Source organism: Mustela erminea, chromosome 10, assembly GCF_009829155.1.
Source record: "Mustela erminea isolate mMusErm1 chromosome 10, mMusErm1.Pri, whole genome shotgun sequence".
Lineage (NCBI taxonomy): Eukaryota > Metazoa > Chordata > Mammalia > Carnivora > Mustelidae > Mustela > Mustela erminea.
This window is the reverse complement of record NC_045623.1, coordinates 37,568,341-37,584,748: the sequence shown is the minus strand read 5'-3', so window position 1 is coordinate 37,584,748 and position 16,408 is coordinate 37,568,341. Positions and strand designations below refer to the sequence as shown.

General features: G+C 34.2%; 1 protein-coding gene across 7 annotated transcripts in view; it reads right to left on the bottom strand.

The window, feature by feature from the left end:
- COL24A1 (collagen type XXIV alpha 1 chain) overlaps positions 1–16,408 on the bottom strand; it is a 412,730-nt gene that overhangs the window by 289,497 nt on the left and 106,825 nt on the right. For all 7 annotated transcript variants that reach the window (XM_032302395.1, XM_032302400.1, XM_032302399.1 and 4 more), the window contains exons 12-13: positions 14,065–14,118; positions 11,221–11,265 (exon numbers count right to left, since the gene is read on the bottom strand). In XM_032302395.1, the coding sequence (XP_032158286.1) occupies positions 11,221–11,265; positions 14,065–14,118 (99 nt within the window). The remainder of the gene's footprint in view (positions 1–11,220; positions 11,266–14,064; positions 14,119–16,408) is intronic.

Below are 16,408 nucleotides of genomic sequence, written 5' to 3'. Positions count from 1 at the left end.
AAGCAGAGAGAGTCAATTATCAGATGATTGATTTTTTAGATAGATCATAAATAGGTTTTACAGAAAGTTCAGTGAAATAATAAAGATGGGGGTACATATCGCGTGATTCCATTAATGTGAAATGTCCAGAACAGGCAAATCCAGAGCCACAGAAAACAGACTAGTGGCTGCCTAGGGCTGGTGCTGCAAGGGGAATGGGGCAGTGAGTGCTAATGGGTACACGACTGTTTTTCTGGGTGAAGAAAATGTTCTAAAATTCGTGTGACAGCTACACACCTCTGTCAATATAATAAAATATACACTAAATTATACATTTTTAAAGGGTAAATTTTATGATATGTGAATTAGATCTCAACAGTTTTTCTTAGAAAATGAAGACACAATCAGTCTGAATAAGGAGCAGAGAGGGACTACTACAAACATCCTTGGGGACTCACTCAGGATGGCCTAGAAGATGTGCTATTTGGGACTGAGTGGCCCCATCTTCAACCAGTAGGAGAAGCTGCTCTCCAGTTCAGCTTTCCATAAAAACTAGGGATTCCCCAACCCCCACACCCCACCGGAAGGGAAAGAGGAGAGAACTATGATGAATGCTTCACTTACAAAAAACCTGAACTAGCATAATAAATAATAAAGAACTTATTAATTTCAACATCCTATTCTTCTGGTAGTTCAACATTATAATAAATATTAGCTGTTCAACTTGACTTTGCCCCTGAAACAATTTAGTTAAACTGAGTAATATCTACTTTTAAATTTTTTATGTATTATTTCTCCTCTCACTTTACTACTCATTAAACATTTCATTTCATTCAATTCTCTAGTCTAGACAGATCATTTATTATTTTTTATCCTTTCTATATGTTGACTACCGTGTCATCAATTTCTTTTTATTTTTTTAATATTTTATTTATTTGACAGAGATCACAAGTAGGCAGAGAAGCAGGGAGAGAGAGAGGAGAAAGGAGGCTCCCCGCTGAACAAAGAACCCGATGCGGGGCTTGATCCCAGGACCCTGGGATCCATGACCTGAGGCAAAGGCAGAGGCTCCAACCCACTGAGCCACCCAGACACCCCTGTCATCAATTTCTGATATAAATCCTCCTAAATCTAGACATACTTTCCTGTTTAATGAAACATAGCACAGTTCATGCCACCAAAAACAAAACAAAACAAAACATTATGTATGGCTATTTACCGAACATATATTTCTTTTAAAAAACATCATGCCAATGTTTTATGTTTTTGAATATGTCATATTTTTGCTATTTATCAGTTGTTATTTAATTTCCAGTAATTACATGCGTAATTTTTTTAATGCAGGAGAGTTTCTGTATTCCTTTAATTAGAAGCCTAAAAGTTCACAGCCACCAATCTCCATTGTCACAAACTGATCTTAAAAGATTGGTTTTGAAACATGGAACAATAGTGATAAAACGCTTTGCCTTTGAACTTAGTATATGAAAGATAGCTTCTACAGTTTCTTTCTCTACTTGAATGAATTTGTTATAAAATAAAATACCAAATTTTCTCTCACATTTACCTAGTGGAAAATTATAACCATTAATTTAAATCAAATTGCACTTTCCTAGGAATACCTTTATACTGCCAAAGGATTTAATAACCATTTTCCAGGATTACCATCCATAAGGAAGCTTGAGTTTTTTGCCTTTCTTGCCCCATTTGCCAACTGCATCAATGTAGTAACTGTCTACTAATGGGGAAGGCAGAGTTGCACTGTTCCTTCTATGTTGTGCATAATTCTCTTTCTTACATTTTAATCGCTTTGATGGGTCATAAAATTTTATCTTATGAAGAATATGACATTCAGGGATTTCATTCAATCTCTTCAAGTCATGAATAAGGTTCTTGTTCATTTCTACAGTTGGATAAGAATAGTGGACAGATTTTAAAGTGACCTCCTGCTATTCTTGCTTTTGTGTGCTACCCAGCCATGAGTATGAGTGGGACTACGATTTGCTTATTCTAAAAAACAGAATATAGCACGGGTGATGGGATGTCCCTGATATGATCATGTCATACTATATAAGACTTCATCTCCCATATGACAAGGGAATTGTATGATCTCTAGGAACTGTGGACAATCCATAGGGCCTAAGGTGTTCTATAGCCAAGAGCCAGCAAAAGTCCAGGGCGTTCAGTTCTACACCCTTGAAGAAATGATGCCTTCGTACAACCCGAATGAAGCTGGAAGTGAACTCTTTCCGAGCCAAGCTCCAGATGATCGTGCAGCCACCTGACAGTTACTTTGACTGCAGCCTTGAGACCCTGAGCAGAAGACTCTGTAAATTAGTACCTAGATTCCCAACCCAGAAGAACTGTGAGAAGATAAGTGGGTATTGTAAGCCACTAAGTTTGTGGTATTTGTTATGCAGTGATCGAAAACTAATAAAATTGGTAACTAAATCTTTGAGTAGAGATTGTGTAAAGTCCTATTTGCAAATTTTACCAAGTGGTAATGTTTTATAAAAAACTACTTGCATTATTTCTAGATTTTTAAAATTTAAATAGGTCACCTCTCTGAAGACTTTCTATGGCTTTTTATTTTCTGTGGCAACTTATAATTACTATCAATATTAGTTTAATTAAAACGTTATATTTACTTTAGATTTTAAAAATTTAATCTAATATCTACATTTTAAAAGTTTCATCATTCTAGCATTTCATATTCATTTAATTGCTAATGCAAAATTCATGCTTCATGAATTTTGGGTTTATAGTTATAAAATGCAAATTTAGGAGTAATACAAATTGCTTAATAATGCAAAATATTTCAGTCCTTAGGTGCAGCTATTACAAAGACTACACTAATTCTATTAACTCTGAAACCATAAATCGTAACACAAAGAGAAGGAAGAGAACAGAAATCTGCATTATCAGGAAACAGTACTTCTTTATATAGGATTCTATTGCATTCATACTGAAAGAAGAATTAGATAAGTTAATTAATTAATCTTTGCTCTTACCTAAGTGCTTCTACTTCCTGCCCAAATCCTCACCACCATCTTGAACAATTTCTGTCTCTAATTTTGGCAGTTGTACCACCTACAAAGCTTCATGGCATTCAGACATTAGATTAAAGGCCACAGATATGGAGAATTTCTCTGAGGCCTGAAGACATTAAATTGTGATAGTCAGCCTCAAAGGTAGACTCCCCATGATTCTCACTTCTCAGCATTAATGCTTTTGTGTAGTCTCCTCCCATTTTCAATCATGGCTGGCCTATGTGACCAACCGAATATCGAAGTACAGTGGGACTTCAGAGGTTAGATCATAAAGGCACGACACCTCTACCTTGCTCTCATGCACCACTTCATTCTAGTCCTGAAGACATTCTAACTGCCACATAAAGAAGCCCCTATGGAGAAGAAATGAGGTCTTCCAGAAACTAGCACCAAATTGGCTGGCCGGCAAGTGAGCTCCCTTAAAAGCAGATCCTCCAACCCCAGTCAAGCCTTCAGATGATAGTAGTCTTGACCAAAATCTTCACTGTAACCTCAGGGGAAATGCCATGCTAGACCCACCCAAATAAAGCATCCCCAAATTCCCAACTCACAAAAACTCTGAAAAAACGGTATCTACTTACTGTTGTTTTAAGCCACTAACTTGGAGTTACTTGTTATATAGCAATAGATAATACATAGCAATAAGAGTGGTTGTCTAGCATTACAGGTCATATTATATCAATGCTAACTGCTGGATCCTGAGTGACAGGGGCACTCATCTGTTTTGTTTTGTTTTATTTTTAATGCATTTACTTTTGTGATATACAGGGTCCTCAAAAGTATAGTGTCCAGATCAAGTATCTCTTTTGCTTGGGTCTAACAATGGTACTGTTACTCAAACATGATAATTATCAAACACTAAGAACTATTCTAGACTTGGTATGACTGAATATATGCATAGTATTAATATTTTAGAGGACAGATACTAAACTTGGTAGTTACATCTAAATATCTTGAAACATTGGAAAACTTATTACGTAGAGAGTCTAGTAAAATGGTTATTTTCCTAGTTCTACAAAGAAATTAGAAAAATACTGCATATAAAATAATTAGGAAAGTATGAGAACCAAAATAACCATAAAATACTAATGACTACATTTATGGAATTTTAAAAAATTAAAACAATGCAAAATTTTTCTGTTAAAGGCCACAGTTAACTATGAACATATTTTGCTCTTTTCAGAGAACAATGCTGAAACAACGTATTCAATCTAAAGTAGGGACAAATAAGAATTATCATAAAAGATATATATACTAAATAAGCATTATCAACAAATACAGGATTTCAACTTTTTCTAAGACTAAGTAATGAAAAGAGAAGATCAGACTAACTTGTCTAGGATTAGAAACACTGTACTAAAACCTGGTAGTTGCTTCTACACCTTTTACACATGAATACATATTACCACGAAATTGTGATATTTTTAAATCCTTCAAAAATAAAGTACAATTATTATAGGAAAAGGCTAGACTGTCAAGTACTCTGTGAACATTCATTAGTCTCTTCCCCTTTATTTTCCTTACAGGTAGGGCAATTTGATCCATACTTCAAGGGTCAACTATTTTCCTGTTGGTTGAAACTAATTTTAAACTTAGGAATTTAAGGACTTCTAGCCCAATTCTTAGAGACTTAGCATCAAGTCAGGCTGACTGTTTACCTAGGTACAAACTGAGCCTCAGTTCTCAGATTCAAATTCCTGCTTTGGAGGCGCCTGGGTGGCTCAGTGGGTTAAAGCCTCTGCCTTCAGTTCAGGTCATGATCCCAGAGTCTTGGGATCAAGCCCCACATCCCACATCGGGCTCTCTGCTCAGCAGGGAGCCTGGTTCCCTTCCTCTCTCTCTGCCTACTTGTGATCTCTGTCTGCCAAATAAATAAATAAGATCTTTAAAAAAGAAAAAAAAGACAACAACAACAAACAAATTCTTGCTTTGTTCTTAAAGACTGGTTACCATTTTATACTGCATTATGGGAATTGCAATCTGCCTTATTCTTGTATCCACAAAACAGTTTGGGTATACATGTTCTATCCCTTGGTCATAAGGGCTCCAACCTTATTCTTGCCATTTTCCCACACAGAGAACACAGTCCCTGAACTCAAGCCAAGTCTTATGGCCATATTTGCACTCACATTCCTGACTTTGATAACCTACATATCTCTGAATTTTCTCTTATGTTTTCTGCCCTGAAAGTAACTGCCTGCTTGAATTTCCACCTGTTAGTGTTATATCTCTATGAAATCATTCTCTGCCAGGACTTCCCCCAAATTATCAGCTGTAGTTCATTAAGTATCTCTCTTCTCTTATCTATCCCAACCTGGAAGGAGGTTTAAATTCAAAGTCCTGGCCTCTTCCATGTCAAGATGTGGGTAAGCGAAATATAGTCACTACAGACTACAATCAGTAAGTAAAAATCAGAAAATACATTTTTTTCTGAACGAGACAGAATACTTAAAAATTAATAACATTTTTTTCAGAATGCTCTAGCAACAGTAGTACTTTCTCTATAATCAAATTAACTATGACCCTAACAAAGAAAACACTCTCTAAATTCTTGATAAAAATGTGTGTATCTGAGACACTATTGTGTAACATGTATTTAAGACTGTCTTGGGCTAAGGATAGAAACTAATAACAGATGGCTAACAGAAGGATTTTATATTCTGAAATTCTAACACTGGAGTTAGAAGCCAAAATACAGTTTACTTTAAATAGACTCTTCTAACAGAAAGATGTATGAGAAAAAAAGAGGAGACACTGCTTTCTATAGTTAGAAAAGTAAACATCTCTGAAGTCCAGGTGCCTTAAGGGTGTTATTTTGTCTGCATTCCAAGGCTATGATATTTTTATTTGCATCAGAAGAAAACACAGTATACTTCTTTGTCAAACTTTAATGTAATATGAATTGATTATTTATAATCTACTCCCATCAGGTCTGAAAAACTCCTTCAAAAACTCTCTAGTTTGACAACGGTTTTCTAAGCGTTGTTGAGAGTAAATTCCAGCTCCCATTTCATGTTTATCTTTAATCCCGACAAGTCAGTTCTGGCATAAATATTTTAGATCTGTGGAGTCATACCAATTTGCATAACTAACTGAGTACAACAAAGGGAATACTGATTAAATCAATCCAGGAGCCATCTAAAATGCTTTTTTTCTTTAAGCAACTATAGAACTTCCTGACTGTGGCACTCCAGAATAAAGTTTGAAATCTTTGCATTAAAAAAAAAAAAAGCTGCTTACAATTAGGTAATACATATCAAATCTGATGTTAACAAATTATATGAAACCTCTTCCTACCTTCTCTCTCTCTCCTTTTTTTAATAGCATTCTTCTTTTCTATTATAAAACAGTGAATGACATACGCTTTTAAAGAATCTGGATCATCAGTTATGTTCCAAGAGGTTTTTCAAATAAAGACAGTAAAGTCTATAAAATAGAATGGTAGTTCTATGGTATTTAAAAGAGTCCTGGACAATAAAGATTGTCTACCACCTTGTTTTTATCAGTCCCTCAGAAAGTACTTGAGATAAATTCAAATTATATCCAGAGACAGCAAAAAGCATGAATGAATAGCACTTAGACCCTCATGGCTACCCTCTAATATTAACTGACAGTAAGGAATTTGATCCAATTGTAATTATGTAAAGAGGGGAGGAAAGAAAGAAGTAAGAACTATAATATCTCAATACCCAAAAGCACAAGTATGCAAGTATTGACTAATATATAACTTATTACATGAGGTCTTTAAAAATAATTTTAATGATTATTAGTAAATACCTTATCTTACATCTTGAAATAAAATAGCTTATAGTTCAAAGAAGAAAAAAACTTCTCCAATATCAACAACATAAGGCCAAAGAACATAAAAATTTGTTAATATAACTACTTTTATATACTCTGATCCTAAAATCCACCAAGTTTCCAACAAAACCAGTTTTCCTACTTTTCTTGTTTGAAAAAATAAAAACACATTGTGTTATAAATATCAAATCAATCAATAAACACTGAATAAATACAATATTTTATTTTGGGGAAAAGTTTCCTGGGAAGTAAGATTTAAAATGAAATAATTTTAACCCAAACATTAAATTTAAAAATAGCAGTATGGGGGCGCCTGGGTGGCTCAGTGGGTTAAAGCCTCTGCCTTCGGCTCAGGTCATGATCCCAGGGTCTTGGGATCGAGCCCTATGTCGTCCTCTCTGCTCTGCAGGGAGGCTGCTTCCCACCCCCCCCGCCCCTGCCTGCCTCTCTGCCTACTTGTGATTTCTCTCTCAGTCAAATAAAAAAAATCTTTAAAAAAAAATAGCAGTATGAGGCTAAATACTAAATAACTCTTAAACAACCAAAATACTATGCTATTCTGAAATGTTTCCATTTTCAAAAGAGTTCATACAATACTTATACTATTTAAGAGAAGATATCCCTTTCTTATAAGTCTATCATTTTATTTAAAAAAAAATACAAAAATCCCTAAGGAAGTTGGTTCATACAACTTAATTCCATGCTTAGTGCTTATTCACAAAAATAAGTGATGATTTGGCCAGCAGTAGGAATGTATGATTGATAGCAACAATTTTCAGAGCCTCAGCTTAGTAATGTTATTAACTCACTGAACAATTTTGGACAGGATTTTTACTACTTCTCTATCTTTCTGTACTATATGGACATAGTATATGATGTCTATACATAAGGAAAAGATGTATATATTAATTTTTTGGTAAACTTCATACCAAACACAGCTTTAGGACACAGGTTAAAAACCAACTCAACAGTGCAAAGAGACTCATCATGATTAATATTTAGAAAGGCTTGAACTTGGATTTTGGAGGTTTTTCTATGTCTATTTTGACTGTCAAAATGTTTCATATCATACATAATACAGAAAGTGAAGTACTTTACCAGCTTCTGTCCTTAATTTCAGAGACTTGACAAAAAAAAAGAAAAAACATGTAAAATATTACATAAAACTTAAGGAGTTACCTAAAAAGAATTACTAGTTTTCTATAAATTACATTATAAGAACTACTTCAAACTAAATCGTAGACTATGTTCTCAAGACTGCATACTTCTAGCTACCTAAAATTTGAGGAAATGAGCTAATTTAACATACAGAAAGAATAATCAGATTAATTAAAGGGGAGTGATGATTATAAGAAAGTACATCTGATGACTTTCATACTAATGATAGTAAATGAAATAACATGGGATCTACATAGCAGCAGCCTAATAAAGCATGAACCCACACTTCTGAATGACTTCGAAGTCAGCTGAAAATTGGAAGTAACTGTCTTTGACATATGCAGAGCCAAAAGTTTCTTAGATACAAGTACTTTTAGATTTCAGTATTTCCTCGGTTTCTGTTATATTCTTTCAGATTTTTGGTTTCCTTCCTCTTCATGGTAGACTGACATGCCTTAGTTCTGGCTCTGTTTTTGAATATCTACGTCATACATAAAAACAAATACTAAACATAATTGAATAAGGTGCCCCCCAAAATGGTCAAATTTGTATTCCACACACCTAATATTTTCTACATCAGAGAGTGTGTACCTCATCAAAGATATTTTCCTTTTACTGTTATTAAAACGGTAAATAGTAATCATTCTTCTCATGGAATTTTAATCATCTAAATTGAAATACAAGTGTCCCATAATATGTAAAACCCCATGCTAGCACTTTTGCCCTTAATGTCAAAGCTATTTGAAGATGATTTTACTTATAATTAACAGGACACAGAGGAGCATTTATACATAAGATACTATTCTAAGAACAGTGTCTGAGGTCAGTCTTGGCTTATTGACTTGTGGCTGTAACCATATCTAACTTCAAGTACTGTGATTTCCATATAAACATGCCAAATCATTTTGTGGTTAAAAACAAAAGTACGTATAGCATACATGACATAGTACAGTAACCAGACAGATTTTCTACTATAAACACTATTTAGGAAAATGAGATACATATGTTTTTCAAATATAATTTTCCTAAGGATCTAAATCCGTGAGAAGGGCATATGTTTATAAAGCAATAAAACTTTACAAATTTTGTAATGTAAAGAACAGTGTAATCAACCCAGTAATCAGTCATTCATTATTTTTCTACAGTTTTCTTGAACTCCTCTTTTGAATTCAATAGCATCTGGTTGGATAATTTTATAATTCTTTGGGGAGTAAAAAACCAGATGTTATCTATAAATTTCCATGGATAATTGGAGTTCATGATGGAGCAGGAAACTGGAAATTACCTTTAAATTTCCAAGATAAAGTTAATATCTATATAAAAACAGCCATATTAATATGGCTACATAAGTGATAGCTGTGTAGCTATATAAGTGATATATCACAGGAGCTTTGGGAAAACACTATTTTTTCAACAATGCCTAAGATTCCACCATTGTAGATTACTTATTTTGTCTTAAACTACGCTTAAAATATAATTACTAATGGGTAACGTAACAGTTGAAGCATTAGAAATAACTTATATAATACCATAAGTAACTTTATTCATTCTTTTACTGATGTCATACTTTGAAAGGAGGAGGGCTGGGGGAAAAAGATGAAGAATGGAGAATATAAAAATAAAGAAGATAAATTTCGCCTATTGTCAATTTTGAGACAACCCACTTCTGAATATTTAGATTAGATATTTGTATATGGTAATAAGAGAGGCATTTTTGTTGAGGTGTGTGTATGAGGGCTTAAACAAAAGGAAGTAGCATAACATTTTACAGTATAAGAGAGTGTAATTAAACGAGATGGCATACAAAATATTTATCAGAGTGCTTAAGAATTAAAAATGCAGATGGTGATGGTGGCAGTTTCTGTGGCTAGAAATGCTAGAAGATTTGCTTTAAAGTTGAATATAAATGTTAAGAAAACCAAACGGTTGGCTTATTTTTAATTTCTTGACAGTTTGGTAAGTTTATATTAGTAAACTGAATTTTTTTTTTAAGATTTTATTTATTTTTATTTAACAGACAGAGGTCACATGTAGGCAGAGAGGCAGAGAAAGAGGAGGCAGGGTCCCTGCTGAGCAGAGAGCCCGAAGCAGGGCTGGATCCCAGGATCCTAGGATCATGACCTGAGTTGAAGCAGAGGCTTTAACCCACTGAGCCACCCAGTGCCCCAGTAAACTGAAATTTTTAAAGTGAAACTTAGAAATAATTTTATCATATTTTGGCCAAACGTCATGAAAATATTAATCATGCTCTTGTAAGCTGTGTGAGTAGCAGAGAGCACAAATACTGAGAGAGTTAAAAAAGACTCCTGAATTTATACTCAGAGGAGCCGAGATCAATTCTTGATTTTACCACTATTTTCTATGGGATTCTGAGCAAGTCTCTAAACATCACTGAGCCTCATTCTCCCCCCACCTATATAATGGTGACATTCATACCTATTCTAATCTACCTTCAAGAAATCCTGCAAAGCACAAGAATGAAATGCTTTAAAAGGATATGAATATTCTGGTGAGGTTTGTAACCTTTTATAATTATCATCAAGGTTTTACTTACATACACCAAAATTTTAGAAAAGCTGATATGAAAAACTCAATTTCCTTCCTCATAGATTAGAAAACCGTGTGAGCACAAAAAGCGTTATCCTAATCGCTGTCAAAACAACATAAGTGACAAGGAGGTGGCTAGGGTTATGTGAGGAGGTCATGAGGATGCTTCCCTGAACCACAGTTTTCTCGTTTGTTGAATGATGGAGGTATTGGATGATGTCAAAATTTCCTCTCATCTCTGAAATTATTATTTTATCTGGCAAAATTCACTTCCCTTCATCTTCTTAAACCTGAAAATAGAAGAAGTTGTAGGGAACTAGTCTCTGAACTAATACCTGAAGCAGGAATTTTGAAAACGTGTAAAACAGGAGGGTGAATAGTGCTATCATTAGTGTTTTAAACTGTTTATGTATTTTCTGTGACATTTGAGTTGTCATAGGAATAAAGGTCCTTTCTACTGGTCTATTAAATGGGTTAGGAACATTAAATTTCATTATTTTTTAATCTAAAATTTCCTTCAAAATTTCAGGTATTAATTGATAGACAAGGTAGCAAAAATTAAATTCTGTTGAATGAGATAGTTGTGGACAATAAGGACAACTACAGTTATATTTGTATAGGTGAGAAATATGCACATAATTAGATTATATTTCTCTGAACTGAACCTCAGAAAACAAAGTTGAATTACCTGTCTTCCCTTAAGACCCCTCTTTCCCCGGAGCCCAGGAACACCCTAGAATATATAAAAGTAAAAAAAATCAACATTTGTTGAATAAATGAATGAGTTAGATGTTATAGACCTTTTTTTCCTTTTCAAACATCAATCAATGAAGTATGATGAAGAGAAAAATGAATTGTTCTTTAAACTAGTATGACATTCAGAAAAGCTTCAATATATTAATTTAACTAAAGTGTCCCCTTTTCTTCATAAAATATGCAACCTGATTTTTTTCTGGAATGCATCCTATCTGTACTTCCAAATGGGATCCTGACATTCTCTGGTGATAGTTATTTGTCCAGAGGTAGGCATACAAACAAAGTTGACACAACCAGATAAACAGGAAGATCTTACTTTTCCAAAATCTAAGGGTGACAATCACCTCATCTGTCTCCCTCTTCTCTCTGGCTGGGCATAAATGAAAGCATGTTTAGCCCTCACACTGGCAATTCTGCAACGGTATGGGAAACCTGCCTTTGTCAAGCCAACATTCGGCAAGGCAAGGCGGAGAGATGGTATCACTGTGCTCAAGATCATAATGTGCCTAGATCCAACCTAACCTATAGATTTCTGGTCCTACAGGAAGCAGTGGGGCATAATATTTAAACACTCAAGCTTTGGAGCTGAACATCTGTGTTCAAATCCTGGCTCTGCTCTTATTACATGTATATAGTCTTAGACACGTCTTTCTCTCTGTATGCCTCATCTTTTTCCATCTGTAGCGAGAATGATAATAATAGTACCTATCTCACTGGGTTTTGGGAATGTTAAAGGAGTTATTTCATATAAAATATTTGCACAGTGCATGCATATATATATAACAATTCAGTAAACTGTTTGCTATTATCATTGCCATCATTATTAAAAATTTTCTCATTTTAAAGCCAGTTTGAGTTGGGGTTTTCTGTTACTTATGGTCCAAAATATCTCAGTGATAGAATCACACTGAGACTTAGAATCACTTAGAAGTCTTAAAGACTAAGAAATCCTCCAGATCTATATAGCTTGGGATTGACAGCATATACAGATAAGTTAGAAGATACCATTAGTTGAAGTAATCCATCCACTTGCAATTGAACAGTGTTTGATAAATACTTATCTAATGTCTTATCAGAAGAGTATGTATGGGTAAGCAATAGGACTCATTTCATTAAGACTTTATACATCTTTTCTTGATATAGCAAACCTTTTTTCAAAAAATAAGGTAATTAATTTTTGTAACTCTAGTAGCTCTACTAAATCTCAGCAGGAAACCTAAGGATATTACAGACAAAATTATATAAGCACTTTGCCATATATTTACACATACGTATATTACTAACTCCCAGGAATTTTTCTATTTTTTTCCAGGAGTGATTAGCATTATACCCTCCTTGTTCTTCTCTACGCTTCTTCTCTCTTCTCTATGCTTCTTATCTCTTCTCTGCATGTATACATTTTATAACATAATAATAACACCCAGTTAGCTACATTTATTCACAGTTTTAATCAAAATTTTGAAGTAGCCAAATAATATTAGGACATGTTACCCATGACAACCAAAATATCACAAAATGGTCTTACATTTATGATTTGAGACAGGTCTTAATATTTTCACTTAGACTGGTCAAAACTAATGATCATGATTACACGCATGTATCTAATGAGAGTCAGTGATGGGATCCTTAAATCCAAGATGATAACATTTTCAAGGACATATAATTTTGCTTTATTTATTACATCATTAAGTAGAAATAAGGTCAGGAAAGTACTATATCATGAGCAGCAGAGTAATAACAATGTAAACTGTATATAATCCTTTTGTCAATGAGAAGCAGTTTAATTCTTTGCTTGACAGATTGGGAACATGATCTGAAAGTCTGCGGTATCACATGACAATTAAGTAGCTTAGTTGTGGGATCCCACTGAAGATATTTCTGCAAGTGTAAGAAATGACTTGTATATTCAACAAGGGAAAATCTTCACCTCATTTCATCAAAGAAGACTGGACATTTTGATTGTCACTAGAGCACATTTAAACTTGGAATATTTCTTCTCTGTCAGGAAATTCACAAGTGATTACAAGAAAAATGTGATATAATTCACTCACACTATGCATTTGAAAAATTCACCCAGCAAAGAATAATCTGATTTATTTCACCTGCAAAAAGCAGTTTCCAGAAATGAAAATTCTGGTTTGAATAGCATACCTACAATCATAGTGTTGAATGTTAAATTCTGAATATGACTATTTCCAAACCTAATATTGTTTGATTCTACTTTTTCATTGAATACTGGCAGTAAAATGAAGGAATACAAATAGAAACCGATGAATTGCATACAACACTGAAAATCAGACATGATGAAGTTGGAATGCCAGAACGCTGTACCTAGTTTGATTAACTGTTTTAAGATAACAACCATTTTGCAAAGATCCTGTCTTTACTCAAAAGTACCTTTCTCATACCTACATTTATAAACTACCTTCCATTATTAAATTAAACAAAAAATACATCTTCTGTGGGTGAACTAATTACTGTGTGTTAAACCTGTCAAGAGTTTATGCTTAAAGATTAATGAATTATAAAATATAATTTTGTTATTTTAAAATTTCAATTTGTGTTTTTTAAAAATTAAATTTAAAATAGTTAACTGTATACATTTGTATCATCTTACTTCCTTAAAATAAAATTCAGTAAAATTCCATAGAGTTTAATTATATTTCTGGTAGGTGATTTTTCTTAAAGCTGGCTTGCTTTACTCTGTAAGATTACCTGTCTAATACTATCATTAGCATATCACTTTAGAAATAATATTTGAAGGAAATGGACTTACTCTTTCTCCTTCAGGTCCTAGTTGTCCTACTTCTCCAGGAGAGCCAATGAAACCCTTAAAGTAAGCAAATAATCTTTATATTATTTCATTTGAATACTTACTCTGCAAGTAATTCCAAGTAGAGATCATAAATTTTTTCATAATAATATGAAACTTTAAGGCTTAACAGAATAAATAACTTCTCCTTGCTTTATCACCTTCCTTCCAGAAATTACAGATCAATCTTTTCATTAAAAAAAAAAAAAGTAGGGACCATAACTTAAGACAGTGACCCATGAAAATCCAGACCAAATCCTTTTCTTTGTTGAATTTTACAGTGGGAAGAAAATATATAATTAACTAAGATATAAGGCAGAATGGAGTATCAAAAGATACTTAATACAGAGGAAGAGGAAATTCATTCCAATGTGGCAGGAGGTAAAGGCAATAAAAAAAAAAGACTTAATAAGAGACTGGCACTTGAGATAGGCATATAGAGTAGGTAAAGTCCTGACAAGCAGAGGATGGAAAAAGGAAACTCCAGGGGTGCCTGGGTAGCTCAGTCAGCTCAGGTCAGGATCCCAGATTCCTGGGATCGAGACCTACATTTCAGCCTGCTTCTCCCTCTCTCACTCCCCCTGCTTGTGTTCCCTCTCTTGCTGTGTCTCTCTGTCAAATAAGTAAATAAAATCTTTTTAAAAAGAGAGAGAGAGAGAAGAAAGGAAACTCCAAGCAGAACAATTATAGGAAGTGGAAACAGAGAACTTCACGAAGTGTTTGTAAACAGTAACAAATGGTAACAGATAACATTATAACCGTAAATGCTTTGGAGAAGAGCAAAGATGCATTGTATCCTAAAGAAGATTCCAGCTGGCCTGACAACAGGGGATAAATAACAATGCAACTGTACTTTATGTTAGGATAAAGTTACATCTTTGTGGCAAATAATAATATCTTCATCAATTTAAAAGAAAGTGTATGAGAGTTTGGACACTAGGTTAAGGAGACCTTTAAATTTCAAGATAAGAATTTTAGACTTTATGTTTTAGACAACTGAAAGCTCCTGCCTTGAGGGAATGTGGTAGTGCCTTGAGGTTCATTTGTGTTTCTCAAATATTAATCTATTGACAGGATATAGACTACATCTGAAACAAGAAACAATGAATGTAGGAAAACCTGTTAGAAGGTTCTTTGGATGGTCCAAATTTGAAGTAATATGAGCCTAGATCACGGATTCTAAAACATTACTTAAGTGCCCACTATGTAGAATACCATTAAAAAAAGAAGAAGAAGAAAGAAAGAAATTTTGCCATTTGCAATGATATGAATAGAACTAGAGGGTGTTACGCTAAGTAAAATAAGTCAGAGAAAGATAATTATCATATGATTTCACTCATATGTGTAATTTAAGGAAAAAAACGGGATCATAAGGGAAGGGCGGAAAAAATATAACAAGTTATAATCAGAGAGGGAGAAAAACCATGAGACTCCTAATCATAGGAAACAAACAGGGCTGCTGGAGGAGAGGTAGATGGGGATAGGATAACTGGATGATGGACATTAAGGAGGCCATGTGATGTAATGAGCACAGGGCATTAAATAAGCATAATCACTGGACTCTACCTCCGAAACTAATAATACACTAAATGTTAATTAATTGAATTTAAATTTAAAAAGGAAAGAAAAATAAAAATAAAGAAAATCCATTCACGTGTGTAAAAGAAAAACTGAGCAAATCCAGAGAAAATTACTAAAGCAGCGTTGGTCCAGGATATCCCAATTCGAACTGTCAATGCAACACTGCCAAGCACGTTCAACTGACTTACACATCATCAGAATAGATATTTTTTTGTTTTGTTTTGTTTTTTAAGTAGGCACCCACTGCAGAGCCCAGTATGGGGCTTGAACTCATGACCTTGAAATCAAGACAGAAAGTTGGGAGGAACTAAGAATGAGGAGTTACTTTTTAAAGGGTATGGAGTTTCAGTCTGGAAAGATGGAAAGTTCTGGAAGTGAATGGTGTGATAGCTGTACAACAATGTGAATGTACTTCATGCCTCCTGCTATGGACTGAATTAATATGTTGAACTGTAGTCCTCAATGTGTCAGTATTCGAGGTGGGCCCTTTGGAAAGTAGTTAGGTCATGAGGGTAGAGCCCCCATGAATGGGATTAGAGGTGACCGCTATTTCAGCTACGTAAGGATACATTAGAAAAGCAACTGTCTATAGCACATGAAGTTGGCCATCATCAGATACAGGATCTGCTGGTGCCTTGATCTTGAACTTCTCAGACTCCAGAACTGTGAGATACAAAATTTGTCATTTAAGCCATCCAGTCTATAGTATTTCTATATAGCAGCCTAG